At 43.7% G+C, this 21114-nt stretch overlaps 1 protein-coding gene across 2 annotated transcripts in view; it reads left to right on the top strand.

The window, feature by feature from the left end:
• WNT9B (Wnt family member 9B) overlaps positions 1-10396 on the top strand; it is a 44811-nt gene extending 34415 nt beyond the window's left edge. For both annotated transcript variants that reach the window (XM_080565079.1, XM_080565080.1), the window contains exons 3-4: positions 1920-2185; positions 3098-10396. In XM_080565079.1, coding sequence (XP_080421205.1) covers positions 1920-2185; positions 3098-3574 — 743 coding nt within the window. In that variant the 3' untranslated portion in view covers positions 3575-10396. The remainder of the gene's footprint in view (positions 1-1919; positions 2186-3097) is intronic.
• The last annotated feature ends 10718 nt before the right edge of the window (positions 10397-21114 follow it).

Here is a 21114-nt window from a genome sequence, read left to right as displayed (position 1 = left end):
GATTTGGTGACATTTTTTCATTATTCTTCCAGTACCCTCAAACATTTACAGAACATTGTCAATCAGAGAGCTCAGCTGGAAGTCACTTGTCCCTTGTTTACTTGTGATACAACTTAAATGTGGAGGCAGGAAGAAGTTTGTTGATTGAACTCCTTGACTTCCTCAATATTTTCTTGTCTCTCTCATGTCTAGACTATTGCTAGATATTTCTTTTAAAATTTTGGAATTTGAACAATCGCGTATGAAGTCTGTCTTGAATTCGCAAATACAGCCTCTCCATTATGTGTATGATTAGTCAATTTGTCATTCTTCTTACTGATAGCTATCAGAAGAACTATTTGTCCTCTTCTGTGGTCAGATTTATGGTGACCTCACCCGGATCTCAGCAGTCATTGTTCTGATCTGTTATTACAGCTGGATGGGAATTCTTTGAGGGAATAGAATGATGGAAAGATTTGAGGTTGGACTGGATGAATTCTAGAGGTCCCTTCCAACCTTTGCACAAAACAGGGCTTACTGCAGACTAGATCAGATCTCTGTGGTTCTCTCTCTTTCATGTTTTTAGGGGAACAGATTTGTTTCCTTCTGATGTGGAAAGAAATTTGGAATTTTCCAGTGTGGAATATTTGTTTTCTTCAATGTGTTTCCCTCCATGCAATGTACAAGTGTATTTTTCATAAACCAACAGTTGTCTGGTTTTGGCCAGTCTTATCCATTCCTGCATTCTGAGATACTGATTAGTCACTTGCCTTTCTCATCCTTGGTCTGCTTCCTAAATTATGGACTTGTTAAGCAATATTCCATTCATAATTTTCCATTGGTTTTAATTTTTGCAGATAAACTCTGGAGGAAATGTTAAGATTTTCCAATGAGTTAAACAGGAAAATAAAAAATTTTGGGGTTTAGGTCAGGTATGTGCTGATCAGTGCTTTCTGGGACATCTCTGGAGCTCATGGTTATCATGTCACATGGCCATTCCTATCTGATCTCATGTCTTCAGGCAATTTCTGTTCAGGCATTGTATTTTTTTACATGGTTTATATGCTGTGGTGTATCATGGTCATATCTATCAGGGTGAACATAGCCTGTCTGGGAAGCCTGGTTTAAAAAGGAGAATAGCTTCAGAAAGCAGCACCACTGTCGTTGGGATTCTCTTTACAAAGAAGTTATAAAATCCACTTATATGCTGGAGATTCTGTCCTTGCCAAAGGTGTTCTTCCAACATGGAACCTTTCCCAATCAAACTGTGTGTCATCTTTCGATACGAAATACCACTAGTAAGTCAAAATATTCCCAAGTAAAAACACTTTGAAATAAAAGATATGTATCTTAATGTATTTTTAAAATACTTTTTTCAGTCTCTGCTAAATAGTCATGATTTTAAACATGATTATATGATTGTTATGATTATTATGTGAACATATTATGATTATTATGTGAGCATTATTATGAACAATAGTTGGTTCATGATTTTAAACTTTTTAAAATAGTTCATGATTTTAGACAACAACATGTTTTCAGCGACTGCCCCTATTCACACCTATCAGCTCTGTGGTGAGGATGGGGGACAAATAGAATTTCATGACTTTCACTTTTTGTAGTTGCACATTTTCCCAAGACTGTTTGTATATTGCCCTTCTAATCCTTTGATTCATGAGTGGTCTTCTGTGTCCATATTGCATCAGTCTCAGTCATCAGGTGAGACTGGGATGTTAATATGCCAGTTACTTCAAACCTGATATTGGGTTTCTCTTCTAGGATTTATGTGCAGGTAATGGAAGAATTTTGTCTCTTTTGTCTGTAAGACAAGTATTGTGCTTGGTATTAGCTCATGGACAGCCAGGAGAGCCAGTGAAGTGGATGAACACCTTATTTTGCCTTTCTTGCACCTACCCTCTCATAATCCTTCTCCTGTGCAGGTTTTAAGGAAACTGCCTTCCTATATGCAGTGTCTTCTGCAGCTCTCACCCACTCATTGGCCAGAGCATGTAGTGCTGGGCGCATGGAGCGCTGCACCTGTGATGACTCCCCAGACCTGGAGAACCGCAAGGCCTGGCAATGGGGTGTTTGTGGAGACAACCTCAAATACAGCACAAAGTTCCTGAAAAAATTCCTGGGTCAGAAGAGGATTGGCAAAGACCTACGGGCCAAGGTGGACATCCACAACACCAATGTTGGCATCAAGGTGAGGAGTTGCAGCAGCAGGCCTAAAGAGAATTTAGGGTTCAGTGCAAGTCTTCCAACCCATCCTCAGCCAAGGGTGTTTGTGAGAGGAGTATTCACTGCCCCTAGTCAGAAACCAGACCCCTGTTTACCTGTGTGTTTTGGCTCTCAGTTTTGTAGAGAGAGCTCCCTGGAAAGTCTCCTGAACGCTGATATGAGGAGTTAGATGTTCGGAATAGGAGAGTAGCAAGCTATACCCTCTACCGATATCAAAGGCTGAGTGGTAGTAATATGCAGTACAGTAACCGCTGCGAAACTCACTGGCTGAATTCCTCTGTTGGTTATGTGATGGCCAGAGGGAGGTGTGACAACAGCTAGAGCTTCAGTGCTGGTATGAAGTATGAAGCAGATCGAGGGTTGATACTATTGAGATCATTTATGAGTCCAGAGGAGATTTGCTACGTCTGTGTGATTTGCTATGGACCTAGTCATGTTACAGTTTTGGGTTAGGGAGGCCATTAGATCAAGCATTTTGGCTTATATATTACAGGCTACTGACTTACCATTATTTTTATTTATTGAGTCTAATTACTTGTTTGATTAGAGCACTGTCTTGATTTGAATATGCTAAGAGCGGGAATTGACCATGCTGGAGATACACAGTTTCATGGCTGACTACTCCTGCTGTTCCAAACATATGCTTAGTAAGAATTTGACTAGCCTCAATATTCAGACATTTATAATCATTCAGGCTTTAACTTTCTGACCAACTCTATAGATATTCCTCTATTTTTTCATTTTCTTTCTGTAAAATAGGAATAATGCCAATAAAACTGAAGTACTCTCAGGCTGTCTGCAACTGAAGTGTAATCTCTACCCAGAACCAGGCTCGTGGTCCTGGGAGATAATGATTACTGCTTCTCTTCCTCATCAGGCTGTGAAAAATGGTCTCAAAACCACATGCAAGTGCCATGGCGTCTCTGGTTCATGTGCTGTCCGGACATGTTGGAAGCAGCTTTCGCCTTTCCATGAGGTTGGACGACTGCTCAAGTTGCGCTATGATGATGCTGTCAAGGTCTTCAGCACCACCAATGATGCTGTGGGCCACTCAGAGCTGGCCAGCCCACAGAGACACAGCCATTCCACCAAGCACCCTGCTTCGCCCCGTGCCACTGACCTGGTGTATGTGGAAGACTCCCCCAGTTTCTGCCGGCCCAGCAAATACTCCCTGGGAACTGCTGGGAGGACCTGCTCTCGCGAGGGCAACTGTGACAGCATGTGCTGTGGACGAGGCTATAACACCCAGAGCCGGTTGGTTACCTTCTCTTGCCACTGTCAGGTGCAGTGGTGTTGCTATGTTGAGTGCCAACAGTGCATGCAGGAAGAGGTGGTCTACAGCTGCAAGCAGTAAAATCAGCTCTAGAGGGTCCAAACAAATCCTAGAGTACAAGAAAGAAGTATGGAGAGTGGGACATAATTCTCTATGGTGGGGTAAGGGAAAAAGCAAGCACCAAAAATGTCTAGTGCTCCCGTTACCTCAGTGCTGAGATCCCCAAATCTGGGGACAGCTCCTGTATGAGGGGTGAAAACCAGAAGTTTTGCCAGGTAACAAATCAGGAAGGAGGGAGAGAGAGAGGTAGTAATAAGGGGACAGCAGAGTCACTGAGGCAGTCAAAATCTCTCTCTTGAGCTTGTACTCAATTGCAGGAATATTTCCCCCCCACCATCCCTCACTTGCACAAATGTAAATGCATTGGGGTGGTCACACTGAAATAATGAGGGCTTGCGCCCTGTTTCCTGGAGACAAGAGAAGAAAGGGACTGGAGAGGCAACTAAGCAGAGACTGGATTCTGATGCAGCAGAGACGGGCATGTTCCTGCACCAAGGCAAAATGACCCTGGCAGCAGGAGATTTTAAGTTATGTTCTCTGGAAGCTGGTTGAACCTTTTCTGCTTTGAACTCACACACTGTTGAGTAGCTTCATTTTGATGCAAGGATTGTGCCGCAGAAATACAACTTTACAAACAAATGGAGCTCATGTCCATCATATGTACACTGTGGGCATTAGACTTCAAGCACATTGTAACCATGTATTAACCTTGCTGTACACAGGAAACTTGGAACTGTACCTGATAAAGTGCATGTATCACAGGAACTCAGCTGAGGTCTGTGAAGTAATAATCCTTTGCAGCATATTGCCTCGCAGGAGGTTGTTTTGTGGTGGTGGATCCGGGGTGATGGTGCTAATTAAGCATCTATTTTGTTTTTGTTGCTGTTGTTGTTTTTCCCAATCAAACTTTCATTGCCTCTTTTGTCTTATATGTACGACTCTGCCCTGGTGCCCAGTGTGCATCACATCCCACAGTTCTGCCCTCTGCAAATGAGACATAAAATTTCTGAAAGGGAATTAAGAACTACTGTAACTGGAGCATTTTAAAAATTTGCAAGTCATGAATGACAATCTCTGCACTGAGAAGCTAGATATATCTAGACAATAGAGGCATCTAGCATGAGAGAAGGTGACCTGGGAGAAGAGCATTGTCCAGAGAAGCACAGAACCACAGACTGGTTGAGGTTGGAAGACAACAGTTGCAGCTCTCTCAGCCTTTCCTGAGGAGAAGATGCTCCAGTCCCTGGAGAGATGCTCCAGTCCCTTCATCATCTTTGTGGCCATCTTTGCTGGACTGTCTCCAGCATGCCCATGTCTTGCTTGTACTGAGGAGCCCAGAACGGGACATGGTGCTCCAGGTGCTAGGATCACCTCTCTCAAACTGCTGGCAGTACTTTGCCTAATGCAGCCTAATGTAAGCCTTCTTTGTGGCAAGGGCACACTGGCTACTCATGTAAGCCTATTACAGTGTTGTCATACCTTGGCATTGAGTCATGTTTTTCTAGTGAACTTTAAGATGAGCACAATGCAAGCAGCCTGTATTGTGTCTTTGTTTGTGTCTTAAAAGCAGTCTTGGGAATGGCAGTGAGGCAGTCTCTGACCTTGCCTCCATGCACACATAGAGGTGTGGAGCACAACCTGAGTGCTGAGTTTACAGTTAGAGGTTCCCAGTTTGTATGGTGAGCAGCTCTGGAGGGTCCCTGAGAAAACAAAGGTGCTGTATTTACTTATCCTTGGTAATGGTTATAAGCCAGTGAGCAGGATGCTGCTGTGGAGATTGGATAATGCTAAAAAGAATATTTAAATACTCATCCTCAGATCAAAATTCACAGGCAATATAATGGATGAAGATGCTGGTTTAGGTTGTTTAGACCGACTGAGCCATAGGCTGAACTGGGCAGGGTTTCAATGGGGTTCAGTTCTCCTAAAAAGCAGTGAGATCCCACCTGTGTGCTCCAGCTCTTGAGTGTGCTCCAGCTCTTGAGCGTTCATTTACACACACTTTGAAAAAATTACTTTGCAGTGATGTGTACTCACATTATCTTGACGTTGCTCTTTGGCTTTTACAACTATTCTTGATTTCTGCTTTATAAACAGATGGGAAAGAACTGGCTCAGAGCAGATCTAGCCATTAACTAACTGTTTAGAGGCCATTAACACCTTCCCTTTGGCTATCTACAGGTCTCTTAATGGGCTTACTACTTTTTATCCCTTGTTCTGGCTTAAGTTGACTTGAACTGAATTAAAGTGTTTATGACAGACATAATGCTGCAAATTGGGTTAATTGGCCTTTTTAAATACCCCAGAAATTAATATTGAGCAGACCATTATTTACATGTTGCTTTAAATCTTTTTGGAGTTGAAATCTTCCCACGAGTCTCAATGTTCTTGATGAAAAAGTATCCCAATGAATTAAAATTGTTAGGAACAGGAATCATAGGTGAAGGGACAAAGAAACTAGCTCTCGTCTGTACTATTTATCCCAGGCAGCTTGCTCTACTGACCTCTTGGCTTGCACGGCATCTGAGGGCAAGGGAGTACCCTGTCACTTGAGGGTTATTTGTCAATGTTTTATTGATGTATTTACTATGTCATTACATGGAGCATTCTCATTTAAACAGGGACTGGGACCTGGGCAGAGGGGTGAAGCACAGTTGGATATCAAAGAACGATATCCAACTGTTAGTGGAGAAGTACTTGTTAGTGTTAGGTCAGAGGTTGGACTAGGTGATCTTGGAGGTCTCTTCCAACCTAGATGATTCTGTGATTCTGTGGTTCTGTGATCCACCACTCTGTCCTTTTGCCTTAAAAAATTACATTTCTTGGTTGTCCATTGGACCAGTAAATTCTGGGCATGCACTAAACGTTCTCTACACTGAGATCTCATAATCTGAGGGCAGGTAGGATGCTCCTAGGTGGTGGAAAGTGTTCTTGATGAGCTCATTCCTTTTTATTTCCTCTTTGGGCTAATGTTGACGAACTAAGGGGATTCCATTAGACACATTACTATAGATTGGGATTCACACATTATGCAAGTCCTGTCTGCCTGATCAGCACAGTCACTGCAGGCAAGAGCTCAGGATGGAACTGGTTTTCTACAACTTAGTACATTCTGTCTCCAGCTTTGCCATGAAATTGTTTGAATAAAAAAATCCACTTCTTTAGTCTCCTAGTAATGTTATCTGAGTCAGTGTTACCTGCTGACAGCTGGATTTCAGGAAGGGGTTATGAATCTGCTCTCTCATTTAGGAAAAGAGTAGGTTTTTTATGTTTCAAGGAGTGTTAGGTCTTCACTTTAGAGCTTTGTGTTTAGTGAGCTCTAGGTGACCCTGCTGAGCACCATTGTGATTGACCCATGCAGTAGGAACTGTCAAGCTGTGCACAGGGAGCTATGGTCTATGAAACTCTGATGCATTCCTGCCCTGGAAAACCAGCATGGACTTCCTGGAGAAGATCTACAAATCATCTCATGTATAACTGAAAGTCTGCTTTCTTCCCTCCCCAGTTACTCCAGTCACAGAGTAGAAGTTGAAAGTTGGTTGAAGTGGCTGATGGGCTACGGGCTAGATGGGAGCCTCGTTGGACCTGGCTGGTGTTTGTAGGGCCCTTGGGGTCCTCCCCAGTTACCTGCAGAATGAGTTCATTTCAAAGTGAAGCTTTTTGCCTTGCTCAGACTTGCTTTTCTTTACTATTCCTGAAAAACAAAACAAACAAAACAAAAAAAAAACAACAAACAAAAAAACCGCACTGTATGTAAGTCTGTTGGTCTTCTCCAATGACCTGGTCCTGCTCTGCAGTGAGCATGGAAGGAAACACTTCACTTTCCTGTCAAGAGCATTTTAAATAGGTAGGCTTCTTTCACCCATCCTAAAGGCAAGTCTGGCTTTCACACAGTCAAAAGTGTTATTTTAGTAATATCCTTTTTCTGTATCCCAAGTGTAATGCTTCAAGCAGGGGGTGAGTGCATTTCAGAAGCATGCTAGGTGTTTTGCACAACAGGCTAAAAAACAAGACTAGAAAGAAGGTAAGATGATTATTTAGGCAGAGAGGAATATGGTCAGACTGGCAGAACTTGCAGCTTAGGTTATTTGTATCTTTTGTGGCTGAAACACTGATGTCAGTGGGAAACGGAGTATAGATTTGTGGCAAAAGGACTAAATGCCTGTATTTAGGCAACTAGATCAAGCCCCCTCAATGTGGGTATTTTTGGGCTCAGTTGGACCTCTGACGCTCTTTCAGGCAAAGAGAATATATTCAAGACAGGACGAATCCTTAGTACGAAAAGATTTCTTTTTGTTTTATGTATAGCCCCTGTCATATGGACATTCATGCTTTTGAGATGGTGTCACCAATTTCCTTGTCACTGAAAATGCTGAATCCTTTGAAATGTGCAGGGATTACCTCTAGTTATGTTTTTTGTTTGTTTGTTTGTGTTTGTTTTTTAGTTTTTAAAGCCATGATCTATTTTACCATTTGACCCATGAGCTGTTGTAACTGGTATCACAGTGTTTTAGTCTAGTCTTGCTGCCAGGGATTATGAGATGGCATTGCCCTTTGTTTTGAGTATTGGGTTAACGCAATCTCATGGGGATCTCACATAAACTTTGTAGTGTTAGAATCTAAGAATAATGTAAATAAAGTAAACTGAAAGGTAAGGTTGTGCCTGGAAGCCCTGGCAGCACAGGCAAAATGTTGATTAAGAGCTGGACAAAAGATACTTGAGAGGAAAATTAAGTACTGGTTTCTCATCTACCAGAGGGGACTTCTGTGTCTGCAGCTCTATATCCTGCAACACTCAGTGCTGCTTGTTAAAATGGTAAAGATGGAAAAGACCTGAGGAAGAGATGGTTCATTCTGTGGTATGATTGGTTTGAATTTGGGCTCAGTGGAATACAGAAGACTGGCATCTGGCTGAATTAAGTTTCGGTTGTTAACTGAGCTGTCAAGCCAAGTCTGGACAAGGAAGTCTGATATCCTCCTGGCTTTGCTCTGCAAGCTCAGCTCAAAACCTATTTCAACCCTTCCCTGTCACAGTTAAAAGGCTTTTTGGTCAGCCCCTGCCAACCAGAATAGACAGCCTTTCAATGTTTGGAAACCACATGATGAGTACGGATGGGGAAATAAATAATTATTGGAAATGCCACATGAGGCCTAGGGAAAGGACTTGAGCATATTTTGTGTTTAAGGCAATGTTGATATCCCTCCTTTTGGTATCCTTGAATCCTAAGAGTGAGGAATTTTGCCTGAGGCAGATAGCTGTTTTTTCCTTTTTTTTTTATTTCTCCATTCAGTTACCTGTAACTTTGTTACTGCCTGAACTTGAGATATATTGGGTTGATGTTCAGAGATATGCTTTAGTTCAGTTAACACCAGTGAGAGGCTTTGTGTTGCCAGGGAGCAAAACATGGGTCTGTTCAGCATTCAGTATTCTCAGGTTTGAACTGTATTTTCTTAAAGAATCAAGACCAAGCAACATCATCTTGAGCAATGCTCTTCTGCCATCTCCTGGAGATCTGAGATGTAAATAGCTGGGCCTCCATTTGATGTGTGTGTGAACTTTTCCATTATGCTGTGCATCTTATGGTGTACTACAGATCCAGCAGATGTGCTGCCTCTTCTGTTATATGTGCAAAGAAGTTCCTGAAATGACAAGCTGGAGATATAAGGGGGTCATATTTACATCAAAGTCTTTTTAGCAGCATAGGTGAATGTATGCCATGGCTATAAAGCAATTATTTTCCAAGCACAAATGTACCTTAGTATGGCTACTGACACTAAAAATCTGAGCTGCACATGCTTTCCTGTATAGGTTTTTTTTTTTTTTTAAATTATTATTTAGGATGACTTCTTTTCTCTGTACCTAAGATCCAAGAAACCTGAGAAGTGACAATTCTCAGTGTTTCCTACGAGCCAGCAGGAATCCTTACTACTATGGAAGGCTACTTTGCAGTCACAGGTTGCTCCCTATATCTGTGTGTGCTTCCTTGTACAGTTTTTGTTGCTGGTCCTGGTGTTTTGTGGTGCTGGGTTTGGTAGTATTGTGTCCAGCATGCTTAGTGCAGGAGGGAGATAATAATCAGAAAAAGTTTAGTGAGGTGTATATAAGTTCTGGTGTGGATTTACCCTGCTGTCCCCAAGTTAAGAACTGACTCTGCCTGGGAAGAAATCACTTATCTGGAGAATGGCCAAAAAATGATTAGACACTGGTAATTCCTTGAGGATCCATGCAACACTGTTGCTGTGATGGAGAGGCAGCACAATGCTAGTTTTGGGGGTGCTTTATTAGATCAATAAAAAGAATGACATAAGCCAAGAAACATTAATGAACAAGGTAACAAACCCCACTCATGCAATGACCACTTCTGCACCCTTGGGCACCATGTGTAGGACTGAGAGGCCAATTTGCAGCAATATAATGTCATGTGAAAAAAAGACAAACAATAAAAGGCAGTGCTTTAAGGGAAACAAAACATTTGACTACCTCAAGATGTACAACTTTTGTGACAAGAAGTATGGATGTTATTTATATTTCTTTTGTATCTTCTAGAAAGAAAATGGTGCTGTGGGTTTTAAGTTGCGTTACGGTCCTGCTTGTACCTTGTCCTAGTTTTTATATAATCCATAACTGATTTCCTTTTGATTATAAAATGCATATTTGTGTAGCTGGCTGTGTTGTCCAGTATTGCACTAGTGTCTGCTCTGCTGATGTTCTTGTCAGTCAATAAATACCAGTTGATTTCTAAAAGTGTACATTTATTTTCAAGGAAAATCACTGGGAAATAGCTTTGAATAACTCCATTCCTCCACTGGCACATTGACTTTATTCCTTTAGTTCTCCTTTACCTGCACCCTCTCCAGAACCTACCTGGAAATGTCCATTTCTGCCCATCCAACACTAAGGGCCGCCCAGGCATGCTGAGTTCAGGTATGTTTGTGTTAAAGAGATGTGACTCTAGTGAGACAAATCCCACCATAATTATGGCTGGTGCATTTCCATAAGCAGCAAAACTGTTGCTCAGTTCTGCCCTGGTGCCCCTGGTGCTTCCTTGTAAGTTGTTTGCATGTGACTGGGCAACTGGACTGATGCAAATGTTGCTCAGCCTGGAAGATGATGGCTAGCCTTTGTTCTCATACTCTCCCTGAAGCAGTTGTCTGAGGGAAGCCTGTGGATGTGTAGAGGATCATACCTTCTGCAGGGAGGGATGACACCAGACCAGTGGCTATTCTTGCCCTTCAGCTCGGGCACATGGGAGCTTCTGGCACCAGTATTCCTGAGCAATGGCTGAGAGTGGGTTTACCAGGGGATCCCAAATAGCTTCCCCAGACTTTGTTCTGGCATGAGGCCACCACAGCATGGTGTCACCTCATTACACCTCATTATGGTGCTCAACAGTGACCATGCAAGACCAGAGGAAGGGCTGTGGCCACAGGATGCATCTGATGCTTGTGCCAAGCTAAGCCCTACAGGCAGCATGGATAGCTGTTGTGTCCAAGGCTCGGCACAATCCATAGCCAATGTATGTAACTGCCTGGCATAGCATGCCAGTCATGGGCCACAGCAGAGCCACTTCATGCGGTGCTTTGCTTGCTTGCTGGGATCTTTTTGCTCCATCCTTCCCACACCAGCTCACTTGTCAGCTTCTGCACATAACTTCTGAGTTCCAGTTCTGGCCTGTTAGAAGGAAGGATAGTGTTGCTCAGCCCTAAAGTTCTACACAGAGTTGTCCAGCTCCTTGGCACATACTGAGCTGAAAGTGTGCCAAAAATACTGTTCAGAGTAGCTGGGTTCTCCTAGGTAAAGCATGCCAGCGCATTGGGGAAGATAAATAATTCAAGACACTCGTGGGTCCTCTCCCAGCCTTTTGCTCTCCTCTGGAGGTTCCTGTTGTCTCCTAAGGTCTACCATAGGCATGGGTTCACCAAAGTCGTGAAGTCCGCATGAAAAGCAACACTTCTATGTGGACAGGCTTCATAAGGTCAGTGACATTTTCTGGGGAACTTAATGAGACAAAGAGTAGCAGATCAAGCACAGGTCCCAGGCTAGGAATGTCTGTGTGCCACAAGCACCAGCATGGCTCATAGCATTGACCAGCCTGTTTTCCCCAGGAATTCCCCCCCGCCATTCTCCTCCTCTGCCTCCTCCCCCCCAAAAAACAAACAAACAAAAAACAAAACAAAAAAAAACCACTAGCACAATTGTAATGAGGTAGTCACTGGAAGTTTGGGGAGAGCCACACAGTGTTCCCATAGCAGCCTCTGGCTTCTTCACTGATGGCAACATGTGGCTTCTCGGGGAGATGCCTGGCAGCCTTTCTTATGGCTGGTTATGCATCCCCATTTTTTCCCAGTTAATACTTCCCCTACCCCACTGAGGCAGTGGTATCTACTTAACCTTCTTCTCAGTGGAGGGAGTGCTGATCTTGGGGATTTTTGTCTGTGACAACGTGTGTTAAGAGCTCCTCCCTAGCTTGTCTCTGCTGTCATACGAACTGCATTGTCTGCCATGCTTTTCCTAGATGCTCAGCGACACAGCAATGAGACAACAAGAAATTAACTTTCAGGCAGGTGAGGAAAAGATGCTGAGGGGAAGCAGGCTTGACCTTGTGCTGTTTTGAGTCACTTGCAGCCTGAATCTCTCCCAGAGTATGGCCTTAAGCATAAGTTTCCTAACAGGATAGTTTTGCCTGTCAGCATTTTCATGGCACCAAAAGGCAGCAAGGCTGTTAGGTCCAAGGCCAGGGACTAAATGGAAACTTCAAATTTTGCTGTGGGAGGAAATGGCTCTAGAAGAGAAGGAGCACTTGTGGAGAACAAGTGAGATGACATGGTCCCTCAGCAGTGCCAGGCAGCAGAGAGTCTGGTCACACACGGAGCAAGGCAATCCCTGAGCAGGCAGGTCATCTTCCTGGGATCATCTGTTCCTGTGCCCTGTTAGCTGGGCTAATCATGATGTGAGGTCTTTGTTTTCTCAGTCTTATCAGGCATACACACAGCGGAGGGGTTGTGCATGTGCCACACTGGGTGGGTGCAAAGAAACCTCCTTGTGCTGCTTGTTCCTGTCACGGTGGGATTAAAATGTCATGGGAAAGAGCTTCTGGCAAATGAGGCAAGTAGGATGCCTGCTTGTTTGTGCGGCCATGCTGAAAATCCCCCACCTTGCTGGATGGAGAAAAGCTGGACCATTATGGCCAGGCAGGACTCCTGCTTTTTGGAGGTGTGCTGTGTTTGGGGCAGACATGCTGCCACAGGTCTCGGCCAGCCCTGCTATCTCTCCCAGGTAGTGGAGACCTTCAGCAAACTCTTTAGAGGCACAGCTGTCACTAGGCAAGAGAGCATCAGGGGCCACAGGCACAAATAGCATGGGCTAGTATGCAAGTCACATCTTAGATATAGACAACAATGGAAATACCTCTTCTTGGTAAATTAGTGTCTTCTAGGTCAGATTGGCTCTCTCTGTAGCATCATGGACAGTCAATGTCCCATTGCTTTGGGGGAGCAAGCAGCTCAGTGTCAGCAATTAATAAATAGCACAGATCAGGTTTCTGTTTCATGTCAAGGGGATTACCAGCACTGGATGACTCTGGCAATTCCCAGTCAAGATGTTTTCCCTCTCATCCACAATTGCATCTAAACAACTGTGCAAAGCAAACATTCAGTGACAGCTGCAAAGTGTGAGCTGTGTTTACTTAGCACAGATTTGCTAGCATTCACGTTATCATTCCGCATGCTGAAATATGATGATGCTGTAGCTTCTTCAAGCTCGTGCTCTAACATCGGGTTAATGCAAGCAACCCCATAGCTGGAGGTCAGCCTAGTTACAACCACATAGAGAGCCTTTGCTGCCCTGTACAACTTTTACAAAACCTCTTTTTGTGCTCTGGTTTCTGTAATGGCAAAGAACTTCCTCCCCAGTACTCAAGACATTCTTGAGTGTATGTTTGTACTTGCTTCAGATTCTAGTTTTATAAAGCTGAGTGCTTCAGGGACTTCCAACCAAACTTTAGAGAGCTGAAAGCTTGAGCTGTAAATCTGAGTTAGTGAAAAGAAACAGACACCTCCCGGATAAAGCCATCTATAGTAAAAAAATTAAGGCAAATGAACTCCTATGGCTTTTTCCAAGCTTATGCTAGGTGTAAGTCATGTAACTGTGCCTGGGATGGTACCTTCTGTGGTCTGTGATGTGTTTGCTAGTGCCTTTCTTCTGAAATTGTCTCAAAGATTTTGTGAAAACTTTCTGCCAGGACTTGTTTTTGAAATGTAAAAGTCATGATACCTTTTTCAGGCTTTTCTGGACCTAGTACGAGTTTCTTAGTTCCACGCACCCACGTTGTCCAAAGGCTTCCATCAGAAACCTGAGTTGACAGTGTTGGATGATATTATTTCCATCAGCTCATAGGGAAACTACCTATTCTTACCAGCATTTAGTGTTTTACAGCACATTTTAAATGTTAGAGCCTTTAGATAAGACATTTTGGCAGCCAAACTTGATAGAAACTACCCATCAAAATAAACAGTTCTGAAACCTTTGTGTTCCTTTCAGCTGTGTGTAGAGGCACATGTCACTTGTTTTCTGTGCCTACTGATATTCCTCATTTCCCATCAAGGTGCATGGTTTTCCCCTGAACTTACATTTCTCTTACATTTCTCAAAACATTGTCACAGAAGTTTTTCAGAGCATTTTGGAGATTCTTCTCCTTTTTGTTTTAGTAGAATATCAGGCCTGAAAATTTTGATGCCTCCTTTCTCTCGGATATTGAGGATATTGACAATATCTGTTGGTAAAACATTTTGGATGCAGAAATAACCCCTAAGACTACGTGGGAAAGGTCCCTTTCAAAGTTGTAATTGCTCAGCTGCTAGCCTTGTTTTAGAGACCTTGCAGAACCAAGATTTACTACCTACAGTGACACCTTTAACTGAATGTACAATATGGCACTTAGATTGTCAGCTTTGCTCTATCTGCTGCTAAGCTCTTTCCTATATCATTACAGGCAGCTGGGAATTGATCTTAGATATTAGATCCTAAGTCCAGCACTGCATGTTTTGAGGTAGAAGACACTTTTACTTTAGTGCCAGGTGCGATATCATTTGTAGCGGCATGTGTTCTCATGTTTCTGTTGCTTTGCACCTCGATAGACCCCTGCTTATGTAGAGAAATTGTAGACGTCTGTGCAAAACTCTGCTTAACAGTTTTGTTGCATTCCTCCCTCTCCCCCCCCAAATCACTTCTACACCTCCAGCTACACATACTACTCTTGGGAGTTTTGCAAAGACCTGTCTGACCCTGATAGGTCAAGTGACAAAATTCTGTGTATGCATAGGATGCAGAAGCTACCCAAGAAAACACCTTGTGCTGCTGAAACATCTCCAGAAGGAGGTTTTCATGGATTCATCTCTTACACATTAAATAAGTTATTCTTCTGACTCACATGTTGGCCCCTGGAGGATCCCTTGGAGTCCTGCTGTGGTACTGCTGTACAGATATAAATCCATGGCCTGTAGTTGCCTTGATACCACCTTCTTGTCTGCCACTTGAGCTGATTTGCTGGCTTTGCTCCAATGTCCCTTACCTTTGCTTTTCATTGTTTGTGTTCCCTCCCTCATCCTTAATTCAACCCAGATTCTTTATCGTTCCCTTGCTGCTCTGGCCCAAACCCACCTGCATCTTCCATTTCTCCATCCCCTCTTGCTTTTAGTAGGAAAGTTATTCATGGCATTGCACTGCCCCAGGCAAGCTCCAGTGCAAAAATACCTAGAGAGCATGGAGGCATGGCTGGGGTTAGCAGGGTAAGCTGGGCCAAATCCAGATATACCTTGTAAGGCTGCTCAACCATGCAGGTAAAGACATATTATATGATGAAAAGGAGAACCGTTGTTGGTCCCCCAGTTCCCAGTATTTATGCTCTGGTTTATGCTCATCTGCAGGGCACTTCTGGGACTTGTGCTTGTCTTGAGAAGAGCTGTCAGCAGGGTGTAAGCTTGAGTACTCACATAGTCGCTCCAATTCCCATCAGAAAGTCACCTAGTCTCTCAGAGCAGGAAGATATATAAAGATACCTGTCCGTTTTGTGTTCCGCAGATACAGTCCAAAATCTAAGCCTGTTTTGAGTTTCTTCTCTCCCTCTCTCAATATTGGAATAATTTCTCCTGACATTTAATCCTTTTACTCCTCCACAAATTCAGCAGGTCTAGAGATGGGGAGAAAGAAATGGAGGAAAGGAAAAAGAGCAGCAAGAACGTGTCTGAAAAATTGGACATAAAAAACTGGCTATAAAAAACATCTATGGGCACAAGTGACCCACAGAAGACCATAAACCAGGAGATAAGTGTAGATAAGATGAAAAACCTTTCCACAGCCATGTTTGCCAGCAGATGCTTTCCTGTTTTCCTGGAGAAGCCCAGCAGCATGGAAGTCAGAGAAATAAAGATTAGCAACTTGCTCTCATCCAGGCTGTGACTGCTGTGTCACTAACTTGGGAGTGGGGGAGAATGATCCCTTCCCTGCTATCCAAAAACACCCTGAGGTCACCTGAAACCAGCACATTTTTATTAAAAAATCTCCTTAAACGTGTTTTCCCCTCCTCTTTGCTAAGCTGCTCTCGGCTCGCCCTGCGTGCCCAGAGGCTCTGAGAGCCACAGCCTGCGCAGGTGTTGTGGAGGACAGAGGGCTCTTCTCCCACCCTGGCTTTGGAAAAGATGGGGGAATTGCTGAAGGGGAAGGGTGACACGCATCAGGAACCAGAGCTGCCAATGTTAGGCTCACATTTCCTCCTGCTCAGGCTGTGGAAAGAGATGGGTCAGGTTTGAACAGGAGGTTTAGTCTGTGGCTCATAGCCCAAGGTCATATGAGAATTCTGCAAGACAGACAGTGGCATGTTGTATTAGGTTGTTTTTACAGCGATAACCCAATGCTCTCCCCAACCCCCAGCCCCCACCATCCAAGCATAGGTTTTCAGGGGCACAAAGCAGCATGGCCAGCCTCTCCACTGCCTCATGGCACAGGAGTCCGATGTCATCTTTGTAACTCCGCTGTTGATATGTCTGTCACCATGGGCAGCCCCCCATTCCCACCCCCCAACTATTAGTGTTTTGCGCAGCATTGTACAAATATGCCCAGGGTGAAAGTAAGCTTCCAGGTGTTACCAAAGAGCAAATATTAATTCTCAATAGCATTAGTAAACAAGGGCATGCACATAAAATCCTCCTCAGCTTTCCTGTAGACCCCCATTAGGCACTGGAAGGCTGCCATAAGGTCTCCCCAGAATCTTCTCTTCTCCAGGTTGAACAGCCCCAGCTCCCTCAGCCTGTCCTTGTAGGAGAGGTGCTTCAGCCCCTTGGTCATCTTTGTGGCCCTCCTCTGGACTAGTACTTCCATGTTCTGCTTGTGTTGGGGGCCCCATGACCAAAACACAGGGCTCCAGGTGGGGTCTGACGAGAGCAGAGCAGAAAGAGAGAATCACCACCCTTGCCCTGCTGCCCACACTGCTTTTGGTGCAGCCCAGGATATGGTTGGCTTTCTGGGCTGTGAGCATAAATTGCCAGCTCATGTTGAGCTTCTTGTCCACCAGCACCCCCAGGTCCTTCTCCTCAGGGCTTCTCTCAATCCATTGTCTGCCCGTCCTGTATTTGTGCTTGGGATTTCCCCAACCCAGATGCAGGACTTTGCAGCTGGGGAAGTTTTGGGTGCCACAGTATAAAAAGGATTGTGGGATACTTTGTCAGGAAGTGTAGTGGTAGGACAAGGAATAATGACTTCAAACTAAAAAAGGGTAGATTTAGATTAGATATAAGGAAGAAATTCTTTACTGTTATGGTGGTGAGGCACTGGAACAGGTTTCCCAGAGAAGTTGTGGATGCCACATCTCTGGAAGTGTTCAAGGCCAAGCTTTGAGCAACCTGGTCTAGTGGACGGTGTCCCTGCCCATGGTGGGGGGATTGGAACTAGATGATCTTTAAGGTCCCTTCCAACCCAAACCATTCTATGATTCTGTGATCCTTGCAGGTCCCTTCCAATTTGGGATATTGTATGATTCTGTGATTCTTGAGACAGAACATAGCCAGGACAGTTGAACCCAACTAACCAGAGGAATAGTCTGCCATATGACATCATGCTAATCAATAAAAACTGTGGGGAAAGAAGGAGGAAAGGGAGTAGGTTCAGTGATGTCATTTGTCTTCCCAAGAAAACGTTATGTGTGACGAACCCTGCTTTCCTGGAAATGGCTGGATACCTGCTTGTTGATGGGAACTACTGAATGAATTCGATATTTTGCTTTTCTTTCACACAAAGCTTTTGCTTCACCTATTAAATTCTTTTTATCTCAACCCACAAATGTCCTAAGATTTTACCTTTCTGGTTCTCTCCAGGGCAGTGAGTGAGTGAGCAGCTGTGTAGGGCTTAGCTGCCGTACTGGGGCTAAGCCAAAACAATAACAAATCTTGGGTTACTGAAAAAGTTATGGGGAGGAGGGGAAAGCTCCTGCTGATTTGTGGACTGGTTTTGCTCATGCCCAAAAAATGATGGGAAAGCATACATGAAATCTAATGTAAATGTCTAGCTTCATCTTCATTGTCCATTGCCTGTTAGAACAAACAGACATCTGTTCTTGAAAATCTCTTCCTTATACGTCTGCCATTTAACTATCTCTTTGATAAATTAAGTACGATATGATTCTCTTTACTAGTTATGAAGGACACTTTCCACATCTAGAATCATTCATTTGATGCAGTGACAGAATATTTTCTGTTAAAACATTCAAAATAATTACTGCCTGTTCTAACTCGATGAAAATGACACTGAAAAAGCAATTATAGGGGAATTATTCTGTAATAGGGATGTCCATAGAGGCATTTATTCCTGCAACAGTGATGTTCAAAACATGCTGGTTACTTGACTAGTATAAATTATTATCAGTAAAAGCTGCAGGAGACCTAAATAATCTCACATAATTAAAAACAGAAGCCAGGTGTAAAGAGCACTCTAGATCACATTGTAACAGCTTATTTGAATTGTATGGTTGGGACTCATCCACTTCACATTTTGAAAAAAAGTGCCTGTGCCTCTTTTTCCTTACATCAGTGTCCTGGTCAGAGCAAGGGCATTCAGACCAGGCTCTGAAGCAGACCCTGGAAATTGCTGTGGTTTAACACCAGCTTGTGCTATATCTCTGTTCCTGCTATTACCTTTGGGGACTGATCTGGTGTCCTCAAGGCAAGAGGCTCTGCAGCCCATCCCCAGTGCCCAGATCTACCTGGGAGTCCGCTCTCATCATGATGCTGTTTCTTAGATCTCTGAGCAATCTGTTCTGCTTAGCCTCTTCTTCCCTGACTAATAATGTTCCTGTCAGCTTGGATTACAGCACTTTACTTTCTTTGTTTCAGCTTAAAATACTTGTGGTTTCATATTCTGTCAGAAGAGATATATAAGAGAAGGACTGTGCTCAAAGTGCAGATGATGGAAAAGGAATGTGTTGCTACAAATTCCTGTAGAAGTCTTTATTGGATTCTTCAGGACTTATTGAAGGGCAAAAATATAGGGAGAGAGTAAACAGGATGGGGTAACGGAGTTCTCATAGGAGCTACATAATGTGGTAAAGATAAGACGAGCATGTGGCTTGAACAAAGATAACCATTTGTACTTTGAAATGTGGGACTGACAGTTCCCAGGGTTGGTGACTCCAGTCCTTGTGGAGGAACTGCCTTTGTATAAACATATCTTTGTCTCAGGTACAGCAGAATTTTCACCCCATCTGCTTCCTTTAGATGGCCTCTGCAGAGTGCCTTAATGGTTAGGCTCAGGCTGCTGGCATCCAGCAAGCACTCTTTGAGCTGTCAGACAGGTCGTTCATGTACTCTGCACAAGCTCCTTTTCCCCTAGTGATGTTGGTAGAACAGCTGGGATGGAGAGAAGATGACTGCTGCATCTTCTAATGCTCTTTAATCAAAGCTTCTCAACAAAGGGAGTAAGAGTAGAACGCCGTCAGTCAAGTCTATGGTAGGTGTTGACACATCAAAGACAGTGGGTATGCAAACATGGAATTGCCATGCATCTGGCTGAAAAGGCAGGAAAAAGACATTGGACTTGAGATTTCATGATGCTGACTGTGCTTCTCTAAGAACAGTCATGTAGACATGTCTTGAAGACATCTGTCTATGTCTAAATGCAGATTAGCAGTGCTTATAACCAGAGTGTGTGATCTCAGACACAGAAATTCAGTGGGTCGAACCACAGTGAAGTGCTGGACACTAGACATCCAGACAGAGAAATCAAACTATAGGTGTTCAGTGTCTGCTTGAAGCTGTGGACACATGCTGGCTTCACAATAATGTCCTTGTCCTACACATACAGACACTCTGCTTTTATTTTTCTTCCTATTTATGTGGGTTTTTAAAGTATTGAGATCTAGATTCCCACAGGATGGTGAAGATGAGAGTGGTCTTGTTCAGAACTGAGTGAACTGTAACTGTAATCTCCTGCCTTTATTCTAGATGAGTTTTAGAAGCAAATGGAGCTATTGTCCAAACAAACTGCTAGGATGGGAGCTGCCAGCTCATGGAATCTGAATTATAGGAGTTGTCGGTCTTCAGTTACTGTTACAAAGAAAAGACAGTGTAGGATTTTGGAGTCATTTTGTTCATTGCTGTTTGAAGGTAGGATCACTAGGCTATTCCTGACAGAGTTTTGTCGATATTGCATTTAAAAAATATCCAATGATGGAGTTTCGACAGTCATTTAGGCAATTTCTTCCATGGCTTCGCTATTCCTTCTGTTAGGGAAAGAAAAGAAAACAAATAAACAATCAACCAAACAGAAACACACATACATACACACAAAACCCCACCAAAACTCTGAATGCTCAACTGAAGTTTTTATGGAAATTGATTCCTTTGCTTCTTATTGTGCTTGTGACAGAAGAAACGTCTTGTGGTTGGTTGACTGGACTTGGTCCTTCCCATGTCACAGAGTTCCTGAATAACTTCTGCTGGAGGAACTCTTGCAAGTGCACCTGGGAATGGGCAGCCTTGGGAATATGGTACAGACTGAGGGATGAGGTGCTGGAGATCAGCCCTGCAGAAAGGGATCTGGGGGTTTTGGATGACAGCAAGCTGAACATGAGCCAGAAGTGTGCCTTGGTGGCCAGGAGGGCTAATTGTATCCTGGGTGCATCAAGAACAGCATTGCTAGTTGGTTGGAAGTGATTGTCCTGCTCTGCTCTGTGTTGGTGCAACCTCACCTCGAGTACTGTGTGCAGTTTTGGGTGCCACAGTATAAGAAAGGTATAAAGCTGTTAGAGAATGTTCAAAGGAGGGCAACAAAGATGGTAATGGATCAAGAGGGGAAGACGTATGAGGAGCGGCTGAAGTCACTTGGATCAGCCTGGAGAAGAGCAGGCTGAGGGGAGACCTCATTGCGGTCTACAGCTTCCTCATGAGAGGGAGCGGAGAGGTAGGCGCTGATCTCTGCTCTCTGGTGACCAGCAATAGGACCCAATGGAACGGCCTGAAGCTGCGACAGGGGAGATTCAGGATGGATTTCAGGAACAGGTTCTTCGCTGAGAGGG

This window comes from Anser brachyrhynchus (genome assembly GCF_964034855.1).
Source record: "Anser brachyrhynchus genome assembly, chromosome: 22".
NCBI classification, from domain to species: Eukaryota; Metazoa; Chordata; class Aves; order Anseriformes; family Anatidae; genus Anser; species Anser brachyrhynchus.
Note: the sequence above shows the minus strand (reverse complement) of the source record. Positions and strands in the feature narration are given on the sequence as shown.